Genomic DNA, 22,686 nt, shown 5'->3' with positions numbered 1-22,686 from the left:
CGGAAGCAATCCCTTCGGACTGTAAACTCTTGACAGCGAATTTTATATAAAGACTGGAACCAAAAAGAGGTGAAAATAATATGGGCGCCGGCACACTCGGGGAACAAAGGAAACGAGTTGGCTCACAGTATAGCTCGAGGTTATGTCAGCTGAGCAGTGAGCCAGGTTGATTCCCCCAATTTCTCGAGAGATGCGCTAATCTCATTTCATGACTACACTAATCACTTTAAACTAAAAAGGCGGATATATCCTCCACCAGACAAGAAACTAGACAAAAGGCAGGAATTAATCTGGCGTCGGCTCCAGACGCGTGCCTTCTTCAGTCCTTCGAAATTAGCGCACATGTACCCAGCACAATACAATCCAAATTGTAAACACTGCAGCGAAATAGCAGGATATTATCACATATTATGGAGCTGCAAAAAAGCGCCGCCACCAGCGGACCTCCTACTACCAGTCCCTTCTTTAGAGCGGTGGGAGGCTATACTGGCTAGCTCAGACCAGTTAACGCAAGTTCGGGCTACTGAGTGGGCTCAAAAGGACGCCGAGAGCAACGGACTTGAGGCCATCTAAGTGTAGCGCCCACAAATCGCTCATTGCTGACAATAAATGTTTTCCAATCCAATTGACAAGGACTATACATTCTCTGTGACAGACAGCGTCATGACCAGACCGACCGTGAATGTGGCAATCTCCTGCCACCGCACCTGCTGTTGCTTTCCTCCCGGCTAACGTCACGACCAAATGAAATGAATAGGAAATGATCATTAAGAAAATACGGCCTCTTGGACCGCAGGTACATAAACCGCATTGAATATTAGTCTGCATATAGGGTAGTCGCGCACATAATTAAATCACGGCAACAATGTCGCATACTGCCCAGCCTTAATGTACAAAGTTCCCACTGCCTTTCCTTCCTTCCTATTGCTTTCGTCTGTACTTAACCCTCGCTATCCTCTCCCTATCCCTGTTCTTTCCCGCCGGCCGCCGCTCAGGTGTTTCAGATTTTTAGATAGCAATTGCCGCTGCCGGCTACACACCTTTCCTTCTTTTCGATTATTTATTAATAAACCACTACCACCACCCGGCACACGTGAATTCCCATGCATATAGTACACTTGCAGGCATACGCTGGAATTTGGATTGTAGAATCCGAAGTTCGCATTCCCCCGTAAATATAGTTAAAGTACTCTGTCAGACACACATTAAGACATCTCCGTGTCTGTCCATAGTAGACCACAAAGCAGTGGAATGCGATAAACCACTTTTTTGTTTTTGTTTTTTTGCAAGTGATGAGCTTCGTATTATGCGGCACTGTGCACTGAAAACGATCACCCGTTGTTTTCTCAAGCCTCCTTTTGCCGCTGGCGCAAAGGCCTCCTATCTTGTGCTTAGCTGTGAAGACAACATCAACATCATACTTCACCGAAAGTTTCTTGAGTCGGGGCGAAACAACGTGGAGGTACGGTATGGCAGCCACCTTTTTGCGCCTCGCCACCACGTGAGCATTATCCGGCCGTGTGTTCCTTTTCCTCAAGCCAGTCAAAACACGCTGCGGCAGGCGGGCGAGATGGGCAGTTGGAAACCCAGCTGCCAATAGCTTCGAAACTTGCTGCGAGAATGCGTCCTCTACAAGGTGATGACATGACTTACGTAATGCGGACCTGATGCATGCGATTGCTAACTCGTCCTTCACCAACCTCGAGTGGTTCGACTCATAGCTAGGAGGAGGCTTCCTTGATCTGGGCCTGTAGCCCCAACACACATGATCGTCCCAAAGCACAGGTCCAAAAAGCACTGGTGTATTGCACGTGCAATCTCGTGAATTCAAATCGGAGGATGGCCCGTCTCTTTGCACGCCTGATTTCAGCGACACTATTGTGGTTTAGGAAAATGATAAACAAATTAGTCGGGAGATACCTGAGGCTTGTTACATCTCTAAGGATAAGAACGCGGAGTGGCTGCGCCGTCAGTGAACCTTCACTGTAAGAAATTTGTTTTTTATAGATAATTCACTAGTACGACGATGACATTCGATTGTTTTCCGCGCTTTCACTGCTTTGGATTTTGTGCGCACGCATCTCAGTGTGAGTCTTCGTTTTCTTCTTTCAATTAAATTTCAGCTGTTAGTCCAGCCTCGTGTTGTGCCGCAAACTTTATTCTCTCCGCTTCAACTGCGCTTTCAATATGCTTTCTCGTTTTTTGTTTTGTTTTTGTTTTTTTACTTCGCAATACCCATGTTACCTTAGGAACATAACCTTGATTAAAATAACAACGGGAAGTTCGTCTCCTACTATACTCAGCTGCAACGACATGAAACGAGAAGTGAAAAAGTAAAGAAAAGGGAGAAGGCTGCGTACTTGACTGTGGCTTGGCTCATCGCTTTGCCGTAGAGGTTGTGCACGTTGTAGTGGCGATACTTGGTGCCCTTGAACCAGTGCAGAGCGTCCATACACAGCGTCCGCTCGAACAGACGATGTCCTTTCGTCTCTGCGCACGCATGTGGAAGTACGATTAAAAGGATTAAAGCATAAAATGCATAAAAGTAAAAAAAAAGGGTATGGGGGACACTTAAGCTCCGCCTTTAAGGGCATGACGCGATAGCGTATACCTCCCCACATATAAAGCCCTGCTTCAACCAAGCCGTACGAAGGTGCCTGCGTGGCCTAGGAGTAGCGAGTCTGCACTGCCATCCAGGAGCTGGAAGGTTGATTCTTCTTCCACCTTCCCAACTCAAACGAGTAGCCCTATTGGCAGCACCTCCCAACTTTCTGATCTCTTGTCTCGTTATAAGTCACATTTACCATTGAAGCATCGGTGCTCGGCCTTATCTGCTGCAAGCTCCTTACCTGCCAACGTCTTGCCCGTGATTTCTCGCTTACAACGCCGACGCTGGATTTTCTTTGTTACGTCCCTTTTGCAGCTATCGCGTTAAAATACCGGACAGAGCAAGCCTCCGACCTCTCGCTGTCAAAGGTGTGAAGTTGAGGATCAAATGGCAAAGCAAAGGGCACTTGGAAACATCTGTTTCGGCATTTGTCGTTATCTTATCGCACAAACCTTCAGGGCAAATCATCCCGACTGTCTGAAACAAAGGTTTTTAGTATCCAATGTGACCGGACAGGCACATCTACCATCACTGCGTGTGAGTCATTTTTCTCCATTTTTTCTTATCATTTCTGTACGAACGTACCTTAGTTGTGGTCATAGCACAGGGTAAGCACAGGGGGCCATGAAGGTAAAAATCAAGATAACTTTAGCATAGGCCTAAAAATATGCCCTTTCCTTTAACTTAAGTAACGAACACCATAGATGGCATTATTTTTGTTTGTTTGTTTGTTTGTTTGTTTGTTTGTTTGTTTGTTTGTTTGTTTGTTTGTTTGTTTGTATTCTCATGTCATTCATCTGTAGATGCGACTACTTGCCACAAGGGGTGCCGAAGGGGAGCTTCTGTTAATTGCTACGAACAATCTCCCCCTGTGGACGCGACCGTCACTGGACATAATTGAAAAGCACCTTGGTTGCTTCAGCTACTTAACTATATGACTGAATGTATGCACTCTTGGGTATTTGGTTAATGTATCTACAAATGTACAAAAAATCGCTAAACGACTATGTCGAAATGCGGCGTCTTTTAAGACTGCGACGATGCTTTTCCTGTGCGCCAAGATGAAGTGACGTTACCAGTGTATATGCGTACTTACTTGGTTTATATGGCGGCTGGTTTAGATTGTCCTGAAGGCACCCGTTGACCGAACCGTTGGCGTAATTCGACGGTTCATTGGCTGTCTACGGGAGAAAAGAAGAAAGCAAGAAAGGATACAGCTGCTGACGTCGCCAGAGGTTCCGTTGGTGTTTCAGCTGTCTTTGAGACAGGCTTAAATATATGCACCTAAGTGAGCGGGGACAAAACTCGGATGGTGTTTTCTGCAGTTCCTGCTCCTTAATCACTAGATTAGTTATTACTAATTCGCTAACTTTTCAGCCACTCGAAAGAAACAAACAAGCACAGCAGATATTCATTTTTTACTCACGCTGGTACTGATCGACCTATGCTGCGTTCAGTAATCAAGGCACCATCATGCGCAGGATTTCCAGTAGCGACTATTACGCCACAGGAATTTTATATTAGCACTCTCTCTCCAAGACGCAGAACAAAAATAAAGTTAAATCCGTCATTACATAAAAAATTCTTGCCAAGAATGTCTTTCGGTTCTCAAATAGCTTCCTACTGAAAATTTCCTCTTTTCCTGCAGCAGTCAAAAAGTGAGCGGCGTTCAGCGCATTGTGCAGCTCAAGATTACAAACGTGCAAGGAAACCGTCTAAAGTAGTGTTTCAGTTCAAACGTCGCTAAATGATACCACACCTTGCTGTACAAACCCGGTGAAAGCAATGCGAAGCACGCCTATAGGCAAGAAAAAAATCCTTTTTACGCGTTACCAACGAATATTAATAAGCGGCTTATATATACCTTAGCATATGCCGCTGGTTCATGGATCCATGTAACTATCAGATCTTCCCTAGCCAACGCGGGAGCAAATTCCAAACACAGCAGCGTGCTTCGTAATATTTTGGCAGCACTTTTGGACTGCATACGTAGCCTATCACATATGCACATATGCACATATCGGAGACCATAATTTTGTTACCTACGGTGGTGGAAAAGAAAGGCAAAAACTGTTAATTTGGCTCACTTGAATTAAGTGTACATTTACAAAGCGAATCCGTACTATGCTGCTCCAGGAATTCAGTGCACATGCTTACAATCCAGAGGCCGTCGAAAGGAAGCATTTGATGGAACTCCTTTAGCTGATCTGCCCACCAGGCTTGCGTCACGGGATTCCCGAAATCGGGAAAGACGATGGTTCCAGGCCAACCCTGATAACAATAACACAAAAGAGAGAAAGGGCCGACCCTAAATATCGGGGCAGGAAAGTAAAGCGAAAATAAAATGAACAGTAAATCCACCAAAAAATAAGTGAGATTAATTGGGACGTGTGAGCGGAGCTCAGTATACGCGCGATTAAACACGTAACAATGAGCCGTGGTTAAAAATAAATGCCGCTTTGAGAGTGGGATCATTGTTAAACTCCTGTCTTCGTGGATTTGTTGTTCGCGGGCGGGATGTTCTGGTCTAGAAATAAGCGCTTTATTCCGGGTCGGTGAACCTGCGTGTGGAACACCCCTTGTAACTGGTACTCCTGGTCTAACCGTTAATACTCTCTGGCGAGTGTTCATTTATTCTTTCTGCAATGATCGCTCCTCGTCAGACGATATTGGGCGCGAGGATTATTATTATTATTATTATTATTATTATTATTACTATTATTATTATTATTATTATTATTATTATTATTATTATTATTATTATTATTATTATTATTATTATTATTATTATTATTATTATTATTATTATTATTATTATTATTATTATTATTATTATTATTATTATTATTATTATTATTATTCAATTTGAAGTGTTATGCCCACTCCTTCGGCAAGAAAGCACCTCATAGAGCCAACGAGCAGTCGAAGCGTAACCCGGCGAGTTTCAACTACTGCGACGACAAAGCGCACCGGCCTGCGTTATTGCTGCCATTATTGAAAGAAATGAACGTGCCACGCAACTAGTCAGATGCAAATGGTCATTGAATCTCGATAATCAGATTTCTCTGCAAGACGAGCAGAACTGTCCGTGTCTGAGAAATGCGGAGTGCTTCGGATGGTGCCGGAGGAAACGGCGCTATTATACTCTTTTAAACATAGTATAATATTAAGTTATACAGTGCAGAAGACGCGAAGAAATATTTTAATGCAACTGTGCAGATGTGTGCACCATGCTGCGAAATCATGCGCAATGACTGCGACCATTGCCACTCGGGTTTTGGGCTAATGTTTGTTTTCCTCCCGTGAGTATTTTGTTGACCTTTACCTCAGCAGATAAAGACGCGGTTACTTACCTCCTTGGTCATTTAAAATTACTACTTCAGTACTGTTCAAGTTACCCAAGACGACCTCTCGGGGATACCGCTGTGGGTGGCGGCAGAATCTTCTGGTTTGTTTCAGTGAAACCTTCCTTGTCGAAGATCAAGGCCGTGTCATTGAGAAAAATCGTGAGACCTCCCTGCTTTCGGAAAAACCTTCATTGCTCTAAGACGTTACTGATCCATGAAGAAGACAGCAATAACTCATGGTTAATCTTGGTTAGCAATAAGGCATGGTTAGTCTTGACGTGCTCGCCGGTCATATGGCTGCTAATCAGCGGACTGTTCGGCACCAGTATCTTTGACAAGATCTTGCTCACTGTAGTGCTTGCTGCACGCATAACAATGAACACTCGCTCCTTTGCCCGTTCGAAGCTTGATTAGTGTCTCTAACCTTATTTTTCGGGCAAAAATAGGATATTACGCCGACTTCCGTCACGCTTAGGTAGAGGCATTTAGGTAGAAAGCAGCACCGCACCATGACAACAGCTTGAATAGACAGCAGCAAACTCACGACGACGCGAACTGAAAGTGTCCATTCCAGACACATGCAAAAAAAAAAAAAAAAAAATAGAGAAAAACGCAACATTTGCATTTAAAAATGCACAAATTCAATTGAGTGTCTGCCTCAGCAGCAGGAGTCACGTGATCCCACTTCTTCCCCTAGGTCGACGCTAGCGCCGTTCGATCCAGTGGTGGATCTCGCGCCCAACACCGTAAAACCCGTGATTATATCGCTACTTTCGCCATCTATCTACACTCTTAGTCTGGTTCTACGTAGATCTCAAAAACGTTACAGTTATAAGTCCACTTCCACTACCACTTATTTAAGTGGAACTTCACTTATTTAAGTTGAAGTTCCACTTACAAACAGCTGGAACATTTGTATCGCGTATGTAGAACCAAATTAGGAGTGTATGCAAGTGCAAGTGTTTTATTTCTGAAATAACGCAGGAATGTCGACGTATCTCACCAGGCCTTGTATGGGCTGAGTACCCCAGGTGTCGTTGACGAACACTCCGAGCCGCTCGCCGCTCTCCAGCGGATCGTACGGAGAGGGTTCCCCCCGAGGCACAGCCACGCCCGGTTCCATCACGAGCATGAAACGCTGGCCACGGCCGCGTAGATCCCGCACCAAGTTCGGGAGCTTGGCGAAGTTGTTCTTGTCCAGAGTGAACAGCCGGTGCTTGAACAGGATGTCCCTGTCCACGTCAACAACATCCTGTCGACAGAAACGTTGCATTGGCAACGGCACCACCTCCTTACACATTGACAGTGTGCTAGCTGTAACGTACTTCTTTTTTGCTTGTTTTATGGACAGTATATTACACCCAAGAAAAGTTATTTGAGCGGTATTTAGCTCAACTGTTAGGAAGATAGTGAGAGACTGGAAAGCGTGGCGTGATGTGGTCCATAGGGTCACGAAGAGTCGGACACGACTGAACGAGTGAACTGAACTGAACTGAGCTTAACTGTGGGCAAAGAGCGAAGGTTTGGTCGAAAACTCTGTTGCAATTTTTACAAGAGTTTCAGTTCCGAGAAAGCCAAGCATTTGGGTGGGGTGCTCGCACCAATAAGAAGATCGACAGGGCCCCGCCAGCACGGGGACTCGAACACAATTCCTTTCACCTACGAGACAGGTTCCTTACCTCTACGTAATTTCGCTTGTCGCGTAGAGCAGATATGAAGCGGATGAATATTCACGGAAAATCAATAGCCGTGGAGGCGTTCATGTTGTGCTGTCTCGTGACGGTGTCGTGTTTCTGCGATATGTAGTTAACATGCCGCCACCTATATTCCTAATTAGTGCCTTTCTTTTATACTTCACATCCGCCTTTTCAATTTGCAACCCTTCCTTGCCGCCAGTGCAACTCGTGCTTAACATCCTCGTCTTCACTCTCTTTATAAATGAACTAAGTGAAATAGCGCCAAGTAAAGAAAACCAATCGCTCGCTTGCAGTCACAAAAAATTCCTTTGTATCACTCCCGGGCTGAGGCTGATAAAACTTTATTCACAATAAGTGGGAGGAATAGGGGAAGTCAGCTAGCGTGCCGCAGGCCGTGAAGACTTTTGGCAACGCCGGCCCATTCGACGGCCTTAAACTGAATGCGAGGGTCATCGCTGGACCTTAGCTTGTCCCAAGCTTCTTTAGAGGGATAAGGCAAGAGTTCTGAGGGAGACTTATGGGCTTTGCACGCCCAGGTCATATGCTCGAAGTTGTCTTTCTCCCCGCAAAACCGGAGAAGCACTGGGAGAAGCACGTACATAAGGGTACATGTACTGAAGAGTAGTACCCACCTGCGGTATGTTCATGTCGCGCATCTTCTTCTGCGTATCGCGCACGTAGTCAGTTGTCCGGTATCCCCAGCGACCCAAGTGGAAGCCAAGCGCCCAGTACGGAGGCATCATTGGACGACCCACCGCCTGCGAACAGCGTGCATCTATATCCCGCCCCCTTTTGCCTTGCATCCGTTGCGTCTGCCTGTTCCGTCTTTATAAAGGACATTGAAAGAGGTAGTTCACCACGCATGCCTTAAAACGAGGAACCGCCTACAAATCTCATATCTCGTTTCAGAGCATTAAGTGATGGAAATGGGCGTCAGGAGTTTCAAAAAAGCATGCTATTTGGATGGGCAGGATAGTGTGCGTTTATAAGAAGGTGCTGTAAAAAACAAAATTAAGCAATATTCACACAACAAAAAACTTAATTTCTTGGCCGTCATTTAATGCATTCTTAAACAAATATATGAAGTCTAACTGTAATTGCGCGACTTGTACAGTACGCAAAATAAATTTCGGCTATTACGTTTTGGTCTCAAAGAAATTACAAATTTTTGACAGAGTCGCCTCCCATTCACTTCTGATGTAATCCGTACAGACGTCATTGTAATGAATAAGCGAAGGTAGCGACCTTACGTTCCCATTTCAGAACAATGCAACGTAATACCCTGCTCGACACAGAATCATCTTCACCGTAGTAGTATTATAAAATGTTTGTTTGGGAAAATGAAGAGCTTTTTTGTGTGTCCTATCACACACAAAATGCTCCCCACTATGGAACCAACCTCACTGTACCACGCGCAAAGCACCGCAAGTCAACCGGCTCCACTACCCGTGGACATGTTCAAATCCAGTGGTAGTATCTCCTTTAACTCCGTCCCGTCCCCTTCACCCTTCCTCTTCACTGGGAATATGGCCGCTTGGTCATATGACCGAGCTGCAAGCAGCAGCCAAATAGTTCCTAAGGAGCCGGCGTGTGCTTTCATTTCCTATAATAAATCACATTGTTCCCTTCCTGTAATAAAGTTCTCCGACACGCAAGTCAACTTTCAAGCTTTCTGATCATTGTATAAATAGGTGTTACGGTCGCCTCATTTGATTCAGCCTTGCATGTATGGTGGATGCGCAAAGCTCACCTCTGTGTACTGCATGACCACGTCTTCTGGAGTGGGACCGAGAAAGAAGTAGAAGTCGAGGACTCCACCTGTCATCCGAAATGTTACAGCGGGGGTCGACTGAAGCTGAACCTCTGGGAAAGAAAGTGCGAAGGGAATGTCTGAGGTCTTTCCGAAGCAAGACAACTGTTGTTTCCAAAATTGACGACTAGCGACGTCATATCCGGCGAAGCTTTTTCCTTAAGTGCGCATGCGTTATCAATGCTTACCCATTGCGTTACTGTTGAGCAGGAGCACGGCGTGAGCGTTGTTGTCCTTCTCGATGCACATGTACATTGGGTGGGAGCTGTACAGGTTCGAGTAGTCCTGCGTGGAGTAGCAGTGGTTCGTCGGCACATTGCGACTGTGCACACAGCATCCCTGGAGAAGCTGTGTGCCCTCCGTAAGAAAAGAATGGTAGTACGCTTAAGCTGCGCCTTTAAGGGTAGTACGCGATAGAGTTACCGGACCCCGCTCGCATTGCGTTCTCATTCGTTTCTCTTAATCATAAGCCGCATAGCGGCCTAGTACTCATGACACAGCACTGTTATTTGCCCATAGCACGAGTTTGTTGTGACACGTAACTCGGCCTGCTTCTGGCACATGGCGCCCGCCTCCCTCGCTCGGTACTCAGACTTTTCTTTCTTTCTTTCATAGATTGTGGATTTTCACGTTACAGCGATCAACGACGACAATGCCGACACCGGCTTTTCTGCAACACGGGGCCCTTAACACAGCTTCTCAGGCTGCCTCATAGTAAAAAAGTTATATCCGTTACAAATAACAACAGCCGTTTGTACGTGCAAGTCAGCTCTATAGATAACATCACTTGTCATACCGGCAAACGTGGTGGGTGATCAAGTGAACAGCTTGCCTCAGTTCTTTAACAGATGCGAAGTGCTTGGCGGTCAGCACATGCAAGTAGTTTTATCAAGCCAAGTCACCGAACGAGCGACCATAATCAGGTTCACTAAAATACCAGGCTATCGGCAGGGGTGTCCGTCAGCGCTGCCGTACCATGACTATGTCTGGCCGTGTAGGGCCGCATTCCATAAGCTTCCATTTTTCGTTCAGTCATCTGGCATTGGTTGGGTGACCAATGCGTGGCTCCTAAGAGTCCGTACAACGCGGCCGGGCCACTAGCCCACTAGCCCAATAGCGACCGCATCTCAGCATTGGCTACATGGGGCAGGCTACTACGGGCTACGGCGAGACCTGCTTATATTATGATTTTAAAACGGTAGCTTCACTACTAGAGGTTCGTCTCTATTCGGCGTACGCTTCCCATGACCGCCAAGACTCAGCCAAGGTCAAACCTGCAGTTTATAAGTTTGGAGAACCACTGGATGGTCAATGGTTGCACCAGGAGTAAAGCCATTGCATAAACCAAAGGTCAAGGTCAAAGGTCAAGGTCACTGCAAGGTCAACCAAAAGCTAGTCACGTGATCGACTCTTTACGTGATAGAGCTTGACGTCACACCATCCTACACCGAGTACATGACGGAAGGACCCCCGCCGCGCCTAGGAATAAGCCGATATGCGGTGTTCAGTACCAGGCCGTGACGACACGGTCTCCTAAACCGAGTACATAACGGAAGTAACGCCGGTGCGCCGGGGGCACAAGCTCCGTCCGCATGGCCTAGGAGTAGCGTGCCTGAATCCGGGTCCCAAGGGTGCCGAAAAGTTGATCCTCATTTCATCCCCTCCCCCTCCCATCAAATTTCAAATGAGATATGCGCGTATATATCCACCACTAATCAATTACTGGTCGTGTCGCCTACCATCTACCAACAAAATACCTGATTTTCTAGACAACTTTAACGTTATCGTTTGAAAAGCGCTAAACAAAGAGGGCATTGCACAAACATTTTTGACAGCTCTGTGTCATGTTGGAGAGAAATGCTAAACGAATTAGTCAAGTGTAAAACCCTGGCAAAATGAAGACTTCAGAACCTGAACAGTCATGTCTAGACTTGTTTATGTTATGCACGTGAAGATTCGTAGACTCACGCTTGGCGCAGTAACTATCAGCACTTACCATGGTCTGAATTGTAGACCATGTTCGACGAAATGTTTTACTAACAGTGTCGGAAGCATCGTCTCCAATTGTACTCGTTTATACTGCGATATGAACAGATTATTTCCCCAGTTTGTTTATTGTAGTTTTTTGCCAATTGCTCACCAAGTAATCCAAAGCATTTAATTAGGTTTGGTTTGTGGGGTTTAACGTCCTAAAGCAACTCAGGCTATGAGAGACGTCGTAGTGGAGGACTCCGGAAATTTCGACCCCCTGGGGCTCTTTAACGTGCACTGACATCGCACAGCACACGGGCGCCTTGCTTTTCGCCTTCATCGAAAAGTTGCCGCCGAGGCCGCAAAGCATTTAATTATTTCAACGCTGTATGTATGTTACGTATGTAGCGCAAGTAAGAATTCTGAGACAAAAAAAATGACTGAGTTCCTTTCCTGGTCCGGGAAGAAGCATGTGTTGAAATGAACACATGTGTCGGACTGCTTTCCTCAGTGCTGTTTCCTGCTCGCGGCAGACTAATACGTGGCGCAAACAGAGAACATGCCACGACCGTAACATCAAGCAGCACGCTTTTTGTGGAAAGAGCATTCTAGCGAATGTGCGACTCCCGTAATTTTGGCTCCCACGCGAATGAGTAATTTTTCCTTGCGACTCCGAAGCATTAGTATTAATCATCCACTTACGCCGCAAATGGGCGCTCGGCAGCGTTTCGTTTCTTTGCGTACAGAATACGCCCCTACTTCCATGCGTTGCGTGCGCGAAGCCGAAGGTAGCATTCTTTACCGGCTACATTTTTAACTTTATGGGCGTCCTCTGTGTCGTAGATAGCGAAGCACCCACGACCCAAGGACACGATGGGCTAATTTTGTTGTATCTTCCCTTTTCCTCCATTTACGTGTCTCCCCGTGTGCAGGCGTATACATGGCACCCGAGCCTTGTACCTGGTTAACCTCCTTGCCTTCTTTTACTCTCTCGCGCTATCTCGCTTCGTGCAGAGCAGACGGGGTGATAAAACAACGCATTGCCTCAGTATTCTCTCTTTATGACGTAGCCCGGCCGTTGTCTTACTACCACGGTTGCAGGGCTATATACAATCACCAGCTTACCTCTGGGAATGCGTCCCTATTGAAGATTGGCCATGTCCTCCAGCCGGTGTCGTGCTCGAAGTGGTCGTGCACGTGCTCGCCCAGACCGTACACCCGGCGGCTGGGAAGGCGCGCCGAAAGCTGCAGGAACTGGTGCGAGAACACTAGAGCCCCGACGGCCGTGTCGAAGCTGCGTCCGCATCAGAAAGGGAGTGGCAAGCTAGAGTAACTGAGCGAGCGAGACTGAGTAAGAGATGGTGAGGTAGAGAGCATGAGTATGGGAGCGATAGTGAGCGAGTGAGAGTAGGAGTAGATGAACGGAGTGAGTGAGTGAGTGAGTGAGTGAGTGAGTGAGTGAGTGAGTGAGTGAGTGAGTGAGTGAGTGAGTGAGTGAGTGAGTGAGTGAGTGAGTGAGTGAGTGAGTGAGTGAGTGAGTGAGTGAGTGAGTGAGTGAGTGAGTGAGTGAGTGAGTGAGCGAGCGAGCGAGCGAGCGAGCGATGGAGTGATACTGAGTGAGCGTGAGTGAACGTGAGCAAGTCAGAGGGAAGGAAAAGTGGGCGTATTGGGTGTTGGTTGGTTGGTTTGTGGGGTTTAATGTCCCAAAGCAGCTCATGCTATGGAGGCGTTCCGGCAATTTTGACCACCTGGGGTTCTTTAACATGCATTGACAGCGCACAGCACACGGGCGCCTTGCTTTTCAATCTCCATGTAAAAGCAGCAGCCGCGGCCGGGATTCGATCCCGCATCCTTGGGCACAGTACCACCACGGCGGGGCCGTATTGGGTGCGCTGGTAAGAGCGAGTGAGTGAAAGTGAGTAGTCGAGTGAGATGGAGTGGACGAGTGAATGATTGAATGAGTCATACAAAAGCTCGAATGGGAAATACAACAAAAAGAAGCTGTGTATGAACAACTACGGACGTTTTACTCTGACAACGAGAATGAGTTTTGAGTTCGTGATACCATTTAAGCTTGTTTTCTATCCCGAAACAATTATACAGTATTATTCAAAACTGAATCATAGCATTGCGAAACCTGGAAAATGCAAACGCAAGTGTCCACGTATAGTGGAGAGGAGCGGCTGCTAAAACATTGAAATTTCCGCTAAAAAAGTAAACTCTACGCTAGTTAAGCCGCTATTTTCCATAATCTCAAATATTTTAACAAAAAAAGCCAAATCAGTGATGGAGTCTCTCTCGGGCGAACACAAACCCGAGGGAAGCATTACAGGCATTTTCAATAGGTTGCTTAAGGAAAGTCTTTTCCCTGAAAGTCGCACTGAAGCGAGCGCTCTGCGCAGTTTCGTCAGTATGAACCAAATACTCGTTAGCCAACTTTTTTGATATTGCTAATTTATGAAGTGTTCAATGGCTGAAAAGCAAACATGCTCGATTTGAAAGCGACAAAACGAACCACAAAGTCTGCTTCTCTTTCTTTCTTCCTTTCTTTATTTATTTATTTATTTATTTATTTATTTATTTATTTATTTATTTATTTATTTATTTATTTATTTATTTATTTATTTATTTATTTTTCTCTCTTATTTCTTTCTTCACTACCATCACCATCGTTCAAATATCAGTTTCAAGATCATATTGCACGCATCTTGCCTGTTACAGGCATCGAAACTGACAACACGTGACATCTTCCAGATCGTCCTTATAGTACTTATGATGAACAATGGCGACATTTTGGCTTATTAGTTGTGCGCAGCATGTTTACTAATAATTTTTTAATGGTGATAAACTGCTAGTCAGCAACTCTATTTGGAGAAAGTAACGATGACATTAATACAAGAACATATACTTAGGTCATAAAGCAATTAGCGTCCGCTTACATGACGATGCCAGTCTTGGTGCGTCGCACTTGGAAACTGAAGGGGTCGCTGGCCAGGCTGTAGCTGGTGGCGTACATCTGGACGTGCCCTTCGTGGGCGAGTGGAGATCCCAAGTCCATCTCAACGGGGATCACGGGATCCGGAACCTCGTAGCGCTCCTCCGAGGCGTCGTAAATCTACACGCCGGGCAATGCGAAGCATAAGGAGTGGGCATCGGATCCCCGCTCTACAGAGAGACTGCTCTTGAAGGAGTCAGGTTTTGGCAACGAAGAATGGCGTCCAAGGCCTCTTGTGTACTGGGCTGCGATATTTTGCTACTGTAATATTTTTGATACGGAAAGGTGTATGTTTCCTTGGGAAAGGGGCACTTATTTGGTACAACACAACCTCTCAAAATTTCACCACTCTTTAGTTCATTAAGTCATATGGGATGAACAGCCGCTTCTTAAATGCAGCTCAGGAAATATTTGATCGTGGCGCTCACTGAAAGTACAAAAAAAAAAAGAGAAAGGGAATTCATGGACATTGCCAGAAGCAGTGCTCGGTCTACTGCCCTTTTAAAGGCCAAGCCCTACTTAAGGATGGGAGCGATAGGAACGACGACAATTGGCGTCTCTTCTAGCGTGAGTCACTTTGGGTCGTTAAACCCCATAAACCAGAAAGGATGACAAAGAACGAGAGAACTTCACGGGAAAATATATTATTGCAGCGAGGCTTGCGGGGCCGAGAAATCGACGCACAGAGCCGTTGTTACATACTCGACAGACGGCTGTCCAGCGGCCGCTGCTCAAACGACCCGTGACGGTGACCTACCGACCAAACGACCGAACAAGAGAACGGAGTGCTACACTATATGGGGAACAATGGAAAAACGATGTGTGTGCGCCACTGTTTTCGCACCTGTGCATACGGCACTGATTTCGGTCTCTCTATGGCTGCTATCGGCATGTGCCCTTACAAGCCGTTATCTGCCACCACCGATAAAGGCGTGCTGTGACAAATTAGCTGAACAGAGAAAAGTGGTAGGTGCATCGTCTTTGCGAACACTGTAACAAATCATCGGACGAAATTAAATACCAAAAGTGAAATTGTGATGAATGGACACATGAGCCGGGAGAAAAAAAGAACGAAAAAGTGAAGAGAAATAGAAATCCGCAACTACTTGCCGATGGCCGAGATGAGGAAACTTTATTTGTACGCAAGCTTTGAACCATTTAGGCCCTCTAAGTCAACGCTCTTTCTGTATTGTGCTCCCGTTTGGTAATAAATGTAAGCGCTTGCTATCTAAAGAGAGTGGAAAATACTATAAACAGTGAATGAAATGAAATAAGAGTTATATTGGGCCTAGAAAAGCGCGGGTAGCCCAAGCGGGAGGCTCGTGCGCAAGGGATCAGCAATGACAAGAAAGCTCCTCTGGAGCGTCTTCTTCATCGGCTTTGTTGCAATGTGTGCCACAGAATTTACAGGTCGGTATTGCCGGACGGCGCCGCAGACAGCGACGCCGACGGCGCAAAGCTGAAGAACGAGATAAGAGGTAACGTTTTTAGACGGGCGTTTTAAGTACAGCGGAACTATGCTCGATCACCTGCTCATTAGCATTAATGGCGTCGCTGCAGTATAGTTATAATGGCAGCGAAACCAGAACCCTACAGATGATCGGAATAGCTCATTATTAAGAAGAAACCAACTATGGACTGTACTAGCTCACAGCGTGGAACCTTAACGCCGGTCGCACGCAGTCACTTGAAATGACATGAATGAACACAGGATGGCGGCGCATCAACTAGTGTGGATTGGTTGCTGCCGGATTCAGCATGCGACCGTGTATTTCGTAGCATGCGATATTAGAAATAACAAAATAACCAATAATACTTCGATATTTCCTCAAACGAGGGTATAAAAATGTAAACCAAAAAGCTGAATGAATGAAAAATATCTGACAGCAGGAAAAAAAAAAAAAAAAAAAAAAAAAAAAAAAAAAAAAAAAACAGAAGTCGTGGATTCTGACACTGGTTAGCTTTGCAGCCATAGACCGATGCTTCAGAACCCCGATATGTTTACCGTGGGTTTTGACGATTCTGACCTGCAATAGTTGCGCATGGCGCGCGTTTGTATATCTAGCACTGATGCTTTCATGCGCCTTCTACGGGCCAGAATTTGTTAACCGCGTCCACTTAACCTGAATACGTGCAAAACCTGCAACCCTACAAGCGAAGCAACCGGGCTCAGTGAGAGAAAGGTATTCGCCAAATTTTAGGTTTTCCTGACGGCTTCACGAACTTCTGAACGCGCTCATATTTCGCAATCTAAAACAAAAAAAAAAGTGTGTTTTTTCACAACAAGTATATCGCGAGGCGGAGTACAGTGCAGTCAAAGCCAATCGATTGTTGTACCGGAGTTTTCAGATATCGTAGAGTGCTGAGAGAATTACCTTGACCCTGAGGCGATATGGCGTCTGCATGTGGACGCGCACCTTGAGGTGTGTGATGTCATCTCCATACCGGGAGGGAGAGGGAATCCTCTGCAACGGAAGCTCGTAGCCCGCAAACAGGGGCTCCTCGGGTCCCGATATCCGGTATCCTGAGTTGAGCGGCAGTATGCACTTGGGCACCGGGTCTCTGAAAAGAATTAGATGAATGCGTTCCGGTGACCCAAAAGAACCAGGGAAACTTTTCGTTACGAACGTCACTGAGACCCACCTCTGCGCTAACCAACACTAAAGAAGCGCGCGCCCTCGGAAGCTCATTTCCATAGTGAAAAATACCATATGGGTCACAATAACCTCATACTGATTTCTCATACTAAACTCATACAAATGTCTTACAATCTCATGTATTTCTCATACGTTGAATGATACTGTATGAGATGAATGATATTTTACGAGTTTAGTACGAGTTAAGTATCAGAAATCTGTATGAGGTTGTTGTAACTCATAGGGCTTTTCACTATGGTTTTGATGCTCTTGTGAGTGCAGAGGGAAACAAAACGCCGTAAAGAAGTAATTAAACAAGAAATAAATAGAATAACTAAAGGAATTAAAGGAAACGACTTACGCCGTCCTAAATATGTTTCCTCAGCTGCAAGCATGCGCGCACTCTATAAAGTGAGTGTCCCACCTAAAGTAACGCTTTTTAAAATATCGTGACGATCCATTAGATTAGTGCGAATGAAGTCAGAAAGTAGGCACTTCTTCTACTGCGCTTTTAAAATTCCGGGTCTTTAGTTATCTCCGTCCATCGTTACACCAAAGGTTTTTGTTATATTCGAGCCTTTCATTCGTTATATCGCCTATTTTGTTTCATCCGGATATTTCGCTATATCCAAGTTTTTCATTATACCGAAATCTATAATTCTGCCTCAGTCTCGCTATATCCAAGTGGTTCGTTACGTGCAGACACATACAGCTGAAATCACAAAGAACCTCGGCCCATCTATAGGCTTCAGACATGATGAGCTTTAAACTTCATGGCAGTCCTCATACTTTCGCAATATAAAAGGCGGAGTGCAATGGCAGAGTGACACACAAACGCGTACTGATGAGGGTCGCGTGGCTTACTATGCAGTATTTTCTCATTTTTCAAAGTTAATTTATCTGTGAATACCACTTTACTAACGTTTAAACATACTGACTGCAGATTGTCGACTTAGGATTTTTGGAACACTTAAACACAGCTGGATACAGTGCATGCACCAAGGTGCCCTTTTAGCTCAACCAAGCTTTATTTACAGCTCTTAAAAGAAAGTCTGCGAAATGCAAAGGGTATCTCCAGACAGAAGCTTCCGCTTATTTTTAGCTTAGTGCATGGTGACCTATAGTGCACGCGCATAGCCCCAACGGTGACAGTACTTCGGTGAGAGGAGAATTTCACTCTCTGAGATGCCTCCTGAGACGCTGAAGTAGCACCGCGTCCGCATGGTAGGTTTGTATTGTGTTTTCAGGCCAGAAAAAAAGAGCTACGTCAATCTAACTTGTAAGCATTTCAGCCAGTTGTTTATAGAAACGATCCGCAACTCTTAAATTTACACTATACTAATTAATTCACAATCCACCCTTCATGTTTATATATATATATATATATATATATATATATATATATATATATATATATATATATATATATATATATATATATATATATATATATATATATATGTATGTATATATATCTTGTTTACATTTAGCTGGTACACCCGACATAGCACCGCAGAAGAGCATGTGAAGTGTCTCATTGCTTTAAAAACCAGTACTATACGCCTTGGATCAAAGCTCCTAGAAAGCGTAACCTTTACATAAGTATCATAAGGGCATTTTTTATAGTAAGACAGCTAAACTAAAACTTTATTTTCCAGCCCAACGCAACTCTTATGTTATGACGCCCTTACTGCAGTGCACCCAGCTGCGTTGAAGAACTTCAGAATACACTGAAACAGAATACTGTGTGCGACCTGAAAAGCATAAAATGCTTTAACCTCTCAGTCTCAGCAATCTCCACGAAGGTAATATCCGTCAGAATTGTGTACAACATAAAAATAAACTTATCCGGTACACCGAAGGAGATTCAAACGAACTTAACGAGAAAAATTAAGGAAATTTGTATTTACTTTGAAGGCAATATTATGAATCTTCGTCACTTAATCTGTATTACGTTCATTAATACTATCGATCAGTTGAGTTGAACAAATGCAACAGCGGCGATTATAATACGAAGTCTGGTGAGCGCATCGCAGTGCTTGCACACACCACGCTGTTAAAGGCATAAGTGCTGCTGGCTCCATCCAGCGTAGCAAACAATACAGCGCAGCTATACTTTTTTTTATTAAGTTTTTCTTGAAATAGAATTCAAGATGCACCCTTAGCAGTTAGGCGTTCCAATTATTTGCTGTACTCTAAGGGCGATCCACCTTTAGGGTTAAGCGGACCTGTAGTGTTTCCTGGCAGTGGGACCGTTGTCGACGGCATTTCCGACGTTGGTGACGGCCCAGCAACATCCCCTCTCCTCACACGTGCTCACGTCTACGTCACGGTTCTCTGGGTAGCAGTCGAACCTGTTGTACTCAAGCACCGGGGCCTGCGGACAAAGCGGCGATGACGTCACTCTAGGCACACATAAAGTACTGAGCATACACAGAGTCCAAGGTACTACTCAACCTTCATTTAGAAACAGTTTTACTTACCAAACTACTCCGGAGTCCCGCACACTCTTACCCATACAATATAGTTGTAGAAACAGAAATGTTGCGAATTAGCTGATGCCGGCGATTCGAATGATAAAAAGCAGCCCGTTTCAGGACACCAAGCCTGCTATGCCTTTTAGCGCGTGGGCTATATATAAGGTATCACATCCAAATATTGATGTATTTTCATTATTTGCGAGAAAGAACTATGCGCATTTAACTAGACCCTATATGGGTCAGTTTACTCTGTCCTTCCCTGTTTAGGTTGTGTTTGTGTGTGTGCGAAGGGGGGGGGGGGCGGTAGAGAGGGGAGGTAGAGTAGTAACTACACCGTGGTTGCGACTCAGGTTATGAGGAATGCCGTAGATGAGGGCTCGGACAATTTCGGCAGCCTGAGGTCCTTATGCACTGACATCGCACTGTTCACGGACACGTTGCATTTCCCATCTACAGAACAGCGGCCTGGATTGAACCTGGGTCGCCTGTTCAATAGTAGAGTGCCTTAAACACTAAGCCACCATGGCAGGTCATGTGGTGTGTGTGCGTGCCTGCGTAAAGAACCGATGAGCTCTCTGATCACGCCTGACCACACTCGCAAGGATTTCCTGAGATCCTATCCCTCGCGGAAACAAAACGCCTTACTGGTTGTCCGGCATCCGGTGTACTGAATATTCGTTGTTGGCAGATGAATGCTGGGCACCGTTATAAAGAACATTTGGTCAAAAAAGTACGCAGACTAGCGCTCGCCTGTATGTTTCTGTTCATTCATCTTTCGTCTGCCTTCGCGCTATGCCATCCACAATGAACTGTTGCAAACTCGCCCAGCTGTATACCCACCGTAAGCTCTCGCGCTTTTATATCGATTTAACAACTTTTAATTTCCAAGAGGTGGACATAGCGGGAGAAGCGAACACTTTAGCTATTGTTTGTTCAACTCTACCGCTCAAATTCCTTTCACCCCATCTGTACACTTTTCTTCTCCCTTCTTCTCTCCGTGTTTTTTTTTTTTTTTTTTTTTTTGTTCTGCGTCATGACTGATATATACTTAGTATTTCGGTGGCAACACCCCATATAGCTTGAAAAGGCATAGAAGTCTTTGTTCTCTGGAACAGGCTGCTTTTTTTCAAACCAGTCGCATGCACCAGCGTGTTCGCAGCATTTTTATCTATAACATCTATATTTCACTGAGAGCAAGCAGAACTCCGAAGGAGCATTCTAAGGTTGTTTATTTTTATTTTAATGCGACAGCATAAAAGGTCCCTTTTTCCAGAAAATCTGGCCTCAGCACATAATCAAGATCGCGCCTCCAGAGTAGCTGGCAGCCGATATGGCCGACCACTGATTGGTCGGCGGGTTGTGTGACGTCACGGGACAAGATGACGTGGCCGAGTAGGCAGGAGCAGCCAAGTCAGGCAGCTACTTTGATGTGGTAGGCTAAGATGGAAATCGAATCATCCAGGACCTTTGGGTCTTGAGTCAGAAACTGGCTTCCCTTAAGCCACGCACGCACATTCGCGCGTCTTGGTCAAAGCAAGGGTTTGAGTCTACGCCTTATCATCTTTCTCGTAATGTGGTCGCTTACAACTGTGTGCTATGTGAACGTATGTGAGATAATAGAGTCACAATTTAATGAATTTGTGATTAAGAGAGTGGCATGCGCATGCGCTGATGGAGCAATCAACGCTGGTCGCGTCGTACCCTAACAAGGAACCGAAGTGCTTTATTTTTTTATTTTTAGAAATAAGCCAGAGATGTTACTGCAGAAGGGGACGACCAGACATTGTCCCTTTTCTGGGCTACTTGTTAGAGCCAGAACAAAGATACAGGCTTTTTTCGTTTTGATTAGAAGACGATTTGGTTCGCATTCGTACTTTTCCTGCCGCAATGTCTTAGCGATCATGGCGTTTGCCGACTGAGCGCAAATTGGTGGGATTGATCCCGGCAGCCGCGAGGCTGTATTACGATGGAGGCGAAAGGCCGAATAGGTGAGTGCGAGGAGCCGGGTACATTCGCTGCAGCGACCCATCAGGCCAGCGTGCACCTTCGGGACGTTATACCCCACATAAGAAAGAAAAAACCTCGAGACAACTTACATCGGGGCACTTTGGCTTCCACGCAGGCGCCAGAAAGGGCGGTAACGTGTCGTCCAACGTAGAGATTCCTGTCGAACCACCCAATGCAGTTTCCGCCGAGGCGGAGGCATCGGCGGAGCGCGCCGCGAACAGGGCTCGCCACAGCGGGCCCAGGTGCTGTCTAAAGACGAAGTAGTAGAGCGGCACGAAGATCGCCGTGAGCACGAGCAGCACGATGACCACGGCGAGCAGACAGCGTAACCTCGTCGACAGCGCCGAGAAGTCATCATCGCAACAGCGCTTCCGGTGCTGCTGCTTCAGAGTAGTGGCCCCTCCACCGGCGAGGGCCGACTCCGCGCTGGTCCCGTCCTCGGCGCTGGAGGAAGACACCTCATCATCATCCTCCTCCTGCAAAGACACAGCACAGTACGCTGTCACAGTTAAAAATGAATGTTCCAGATGCTGTCCCTAATAATGGTTGCAGGTGTTTGCATGAAAGGGTACAGGAATGACCAAAATTTCATAGTCCGCTGCTATCGTGGCCAGAACCGAGGGGTTGTACACTCGTCGCTACCTAAACTGCGTTGAATGGGGAGGGGCAAGGTGGGAGACATGCCCCGCTCGCTCTCGTCAAACCTCACTGTCAACGAGAGCACAGCATAGAGAGGAACATCAACGACACCGATAGGAACATATATGCCTCCCGCTTCTGCTACGATCGCTGTGGACTCCAAAACTACTTCGCGCGATACTTTATATGAACACTAGTGTATAAACATGAAATGATTGGCACTTAGATCATGAACGTCCACGCGTACGCATGCGACAGCTCATGGTAAGTGATAAAAAAAAAAAGAAAAAGTTATCTCGAAAGGAGGACCGATGTGCAATACGCAATCCACTCTCAAAAGAACGATTCTTGGTGCTACATTTCGCATTCCTGGCCTAAAGTGGTTCTTCTTAGGTAGTATAGGAAAGGTTGAAATTATGACCTCCGACCCTTCTCGGAACTGTGTCTTCAGTAACGGAAGCTGGCGAACAACAAGTTGCGTACAGGTTCGTGTACG

At 45.8% G+C, this 22,686-nt stretch overlaps 1 protein-coding gene across 1 annotated transcript in view; it reads right to left on the bottom strand.

The window, feature by feature from the left end:
* Window positions 1–22,686, bottom strand: part of LOC146198606 (lysosomal alpha-glucosidase-like) — a 46,843-nt gene that overhangs the window by 10,392 nt on the left and 13,765 nt on the right. The window contains exons 2-13 of the mRNA XM_084594109.1: window positions 21,641–22,027; window positions 19,293–19,441; window positions 16,804–16,990; window positions 14,373–14,548; window positions 12,559–12,727; window positions 9,651–9,747; window positions 9,403–9,515; window positions 8,285–8,410; window positions 6,959–7,207; window positions 4,766–4,879; window positions 3,705–3,789; window positions 2,361–2,490 (exon numbers count right to left, since the gene is read on the bottom strand). Of these exons, the coding sequence (XP_084450235.1) occupies window positions 2,361–2,490; window positions 3,705–3,789; window positions 4,766–4,879; window positions 6,959–7,207; window positions 8,285–8,410; window positions 9,403–9,515; window positions 9,651–9,747; window positions 12,559–12,727; window positions 14,373–14,548; window positions 16,804–16,990; window positions 19,293–19,441; window positions 21,641–22,027 (1,982 nt within the window). The remainder of the gene's footprint in view (window positions 1–2,360; window positions 2,491–3,704; window positions 3,790–4,765; window positions 4,880–6,958; window positions 7,208–8,284; window positions 8,411–9,402; window positions 9,516–9,650; window positions 9,748–12,558; window positions 12,728–14,372; window positions 14,549–16,803; window positions 16,991–19,292; window positions 19,442–21,640; window positions 22,028–22,686) is intronic.

The sequence above is a fragment of the Amblyomma maculatum genome, chromosome 2, assembly GCF_055883805.1.
Source record: "Amblyomma maculatum isolate TAMU_Amacu chromosome 2, ASM5588380v1, whole genome shotgun sequence".
Classification (NCBI taxonomy): Eukaryota; Metazoa; Arthropoda; class Arachnida; order Ixodida; family Ixodidae; genus Amblyomma; species Amblyomma maculatum.
This window is presented reverse-complemented; position numbering and strand designations above follow the sequence as displayed.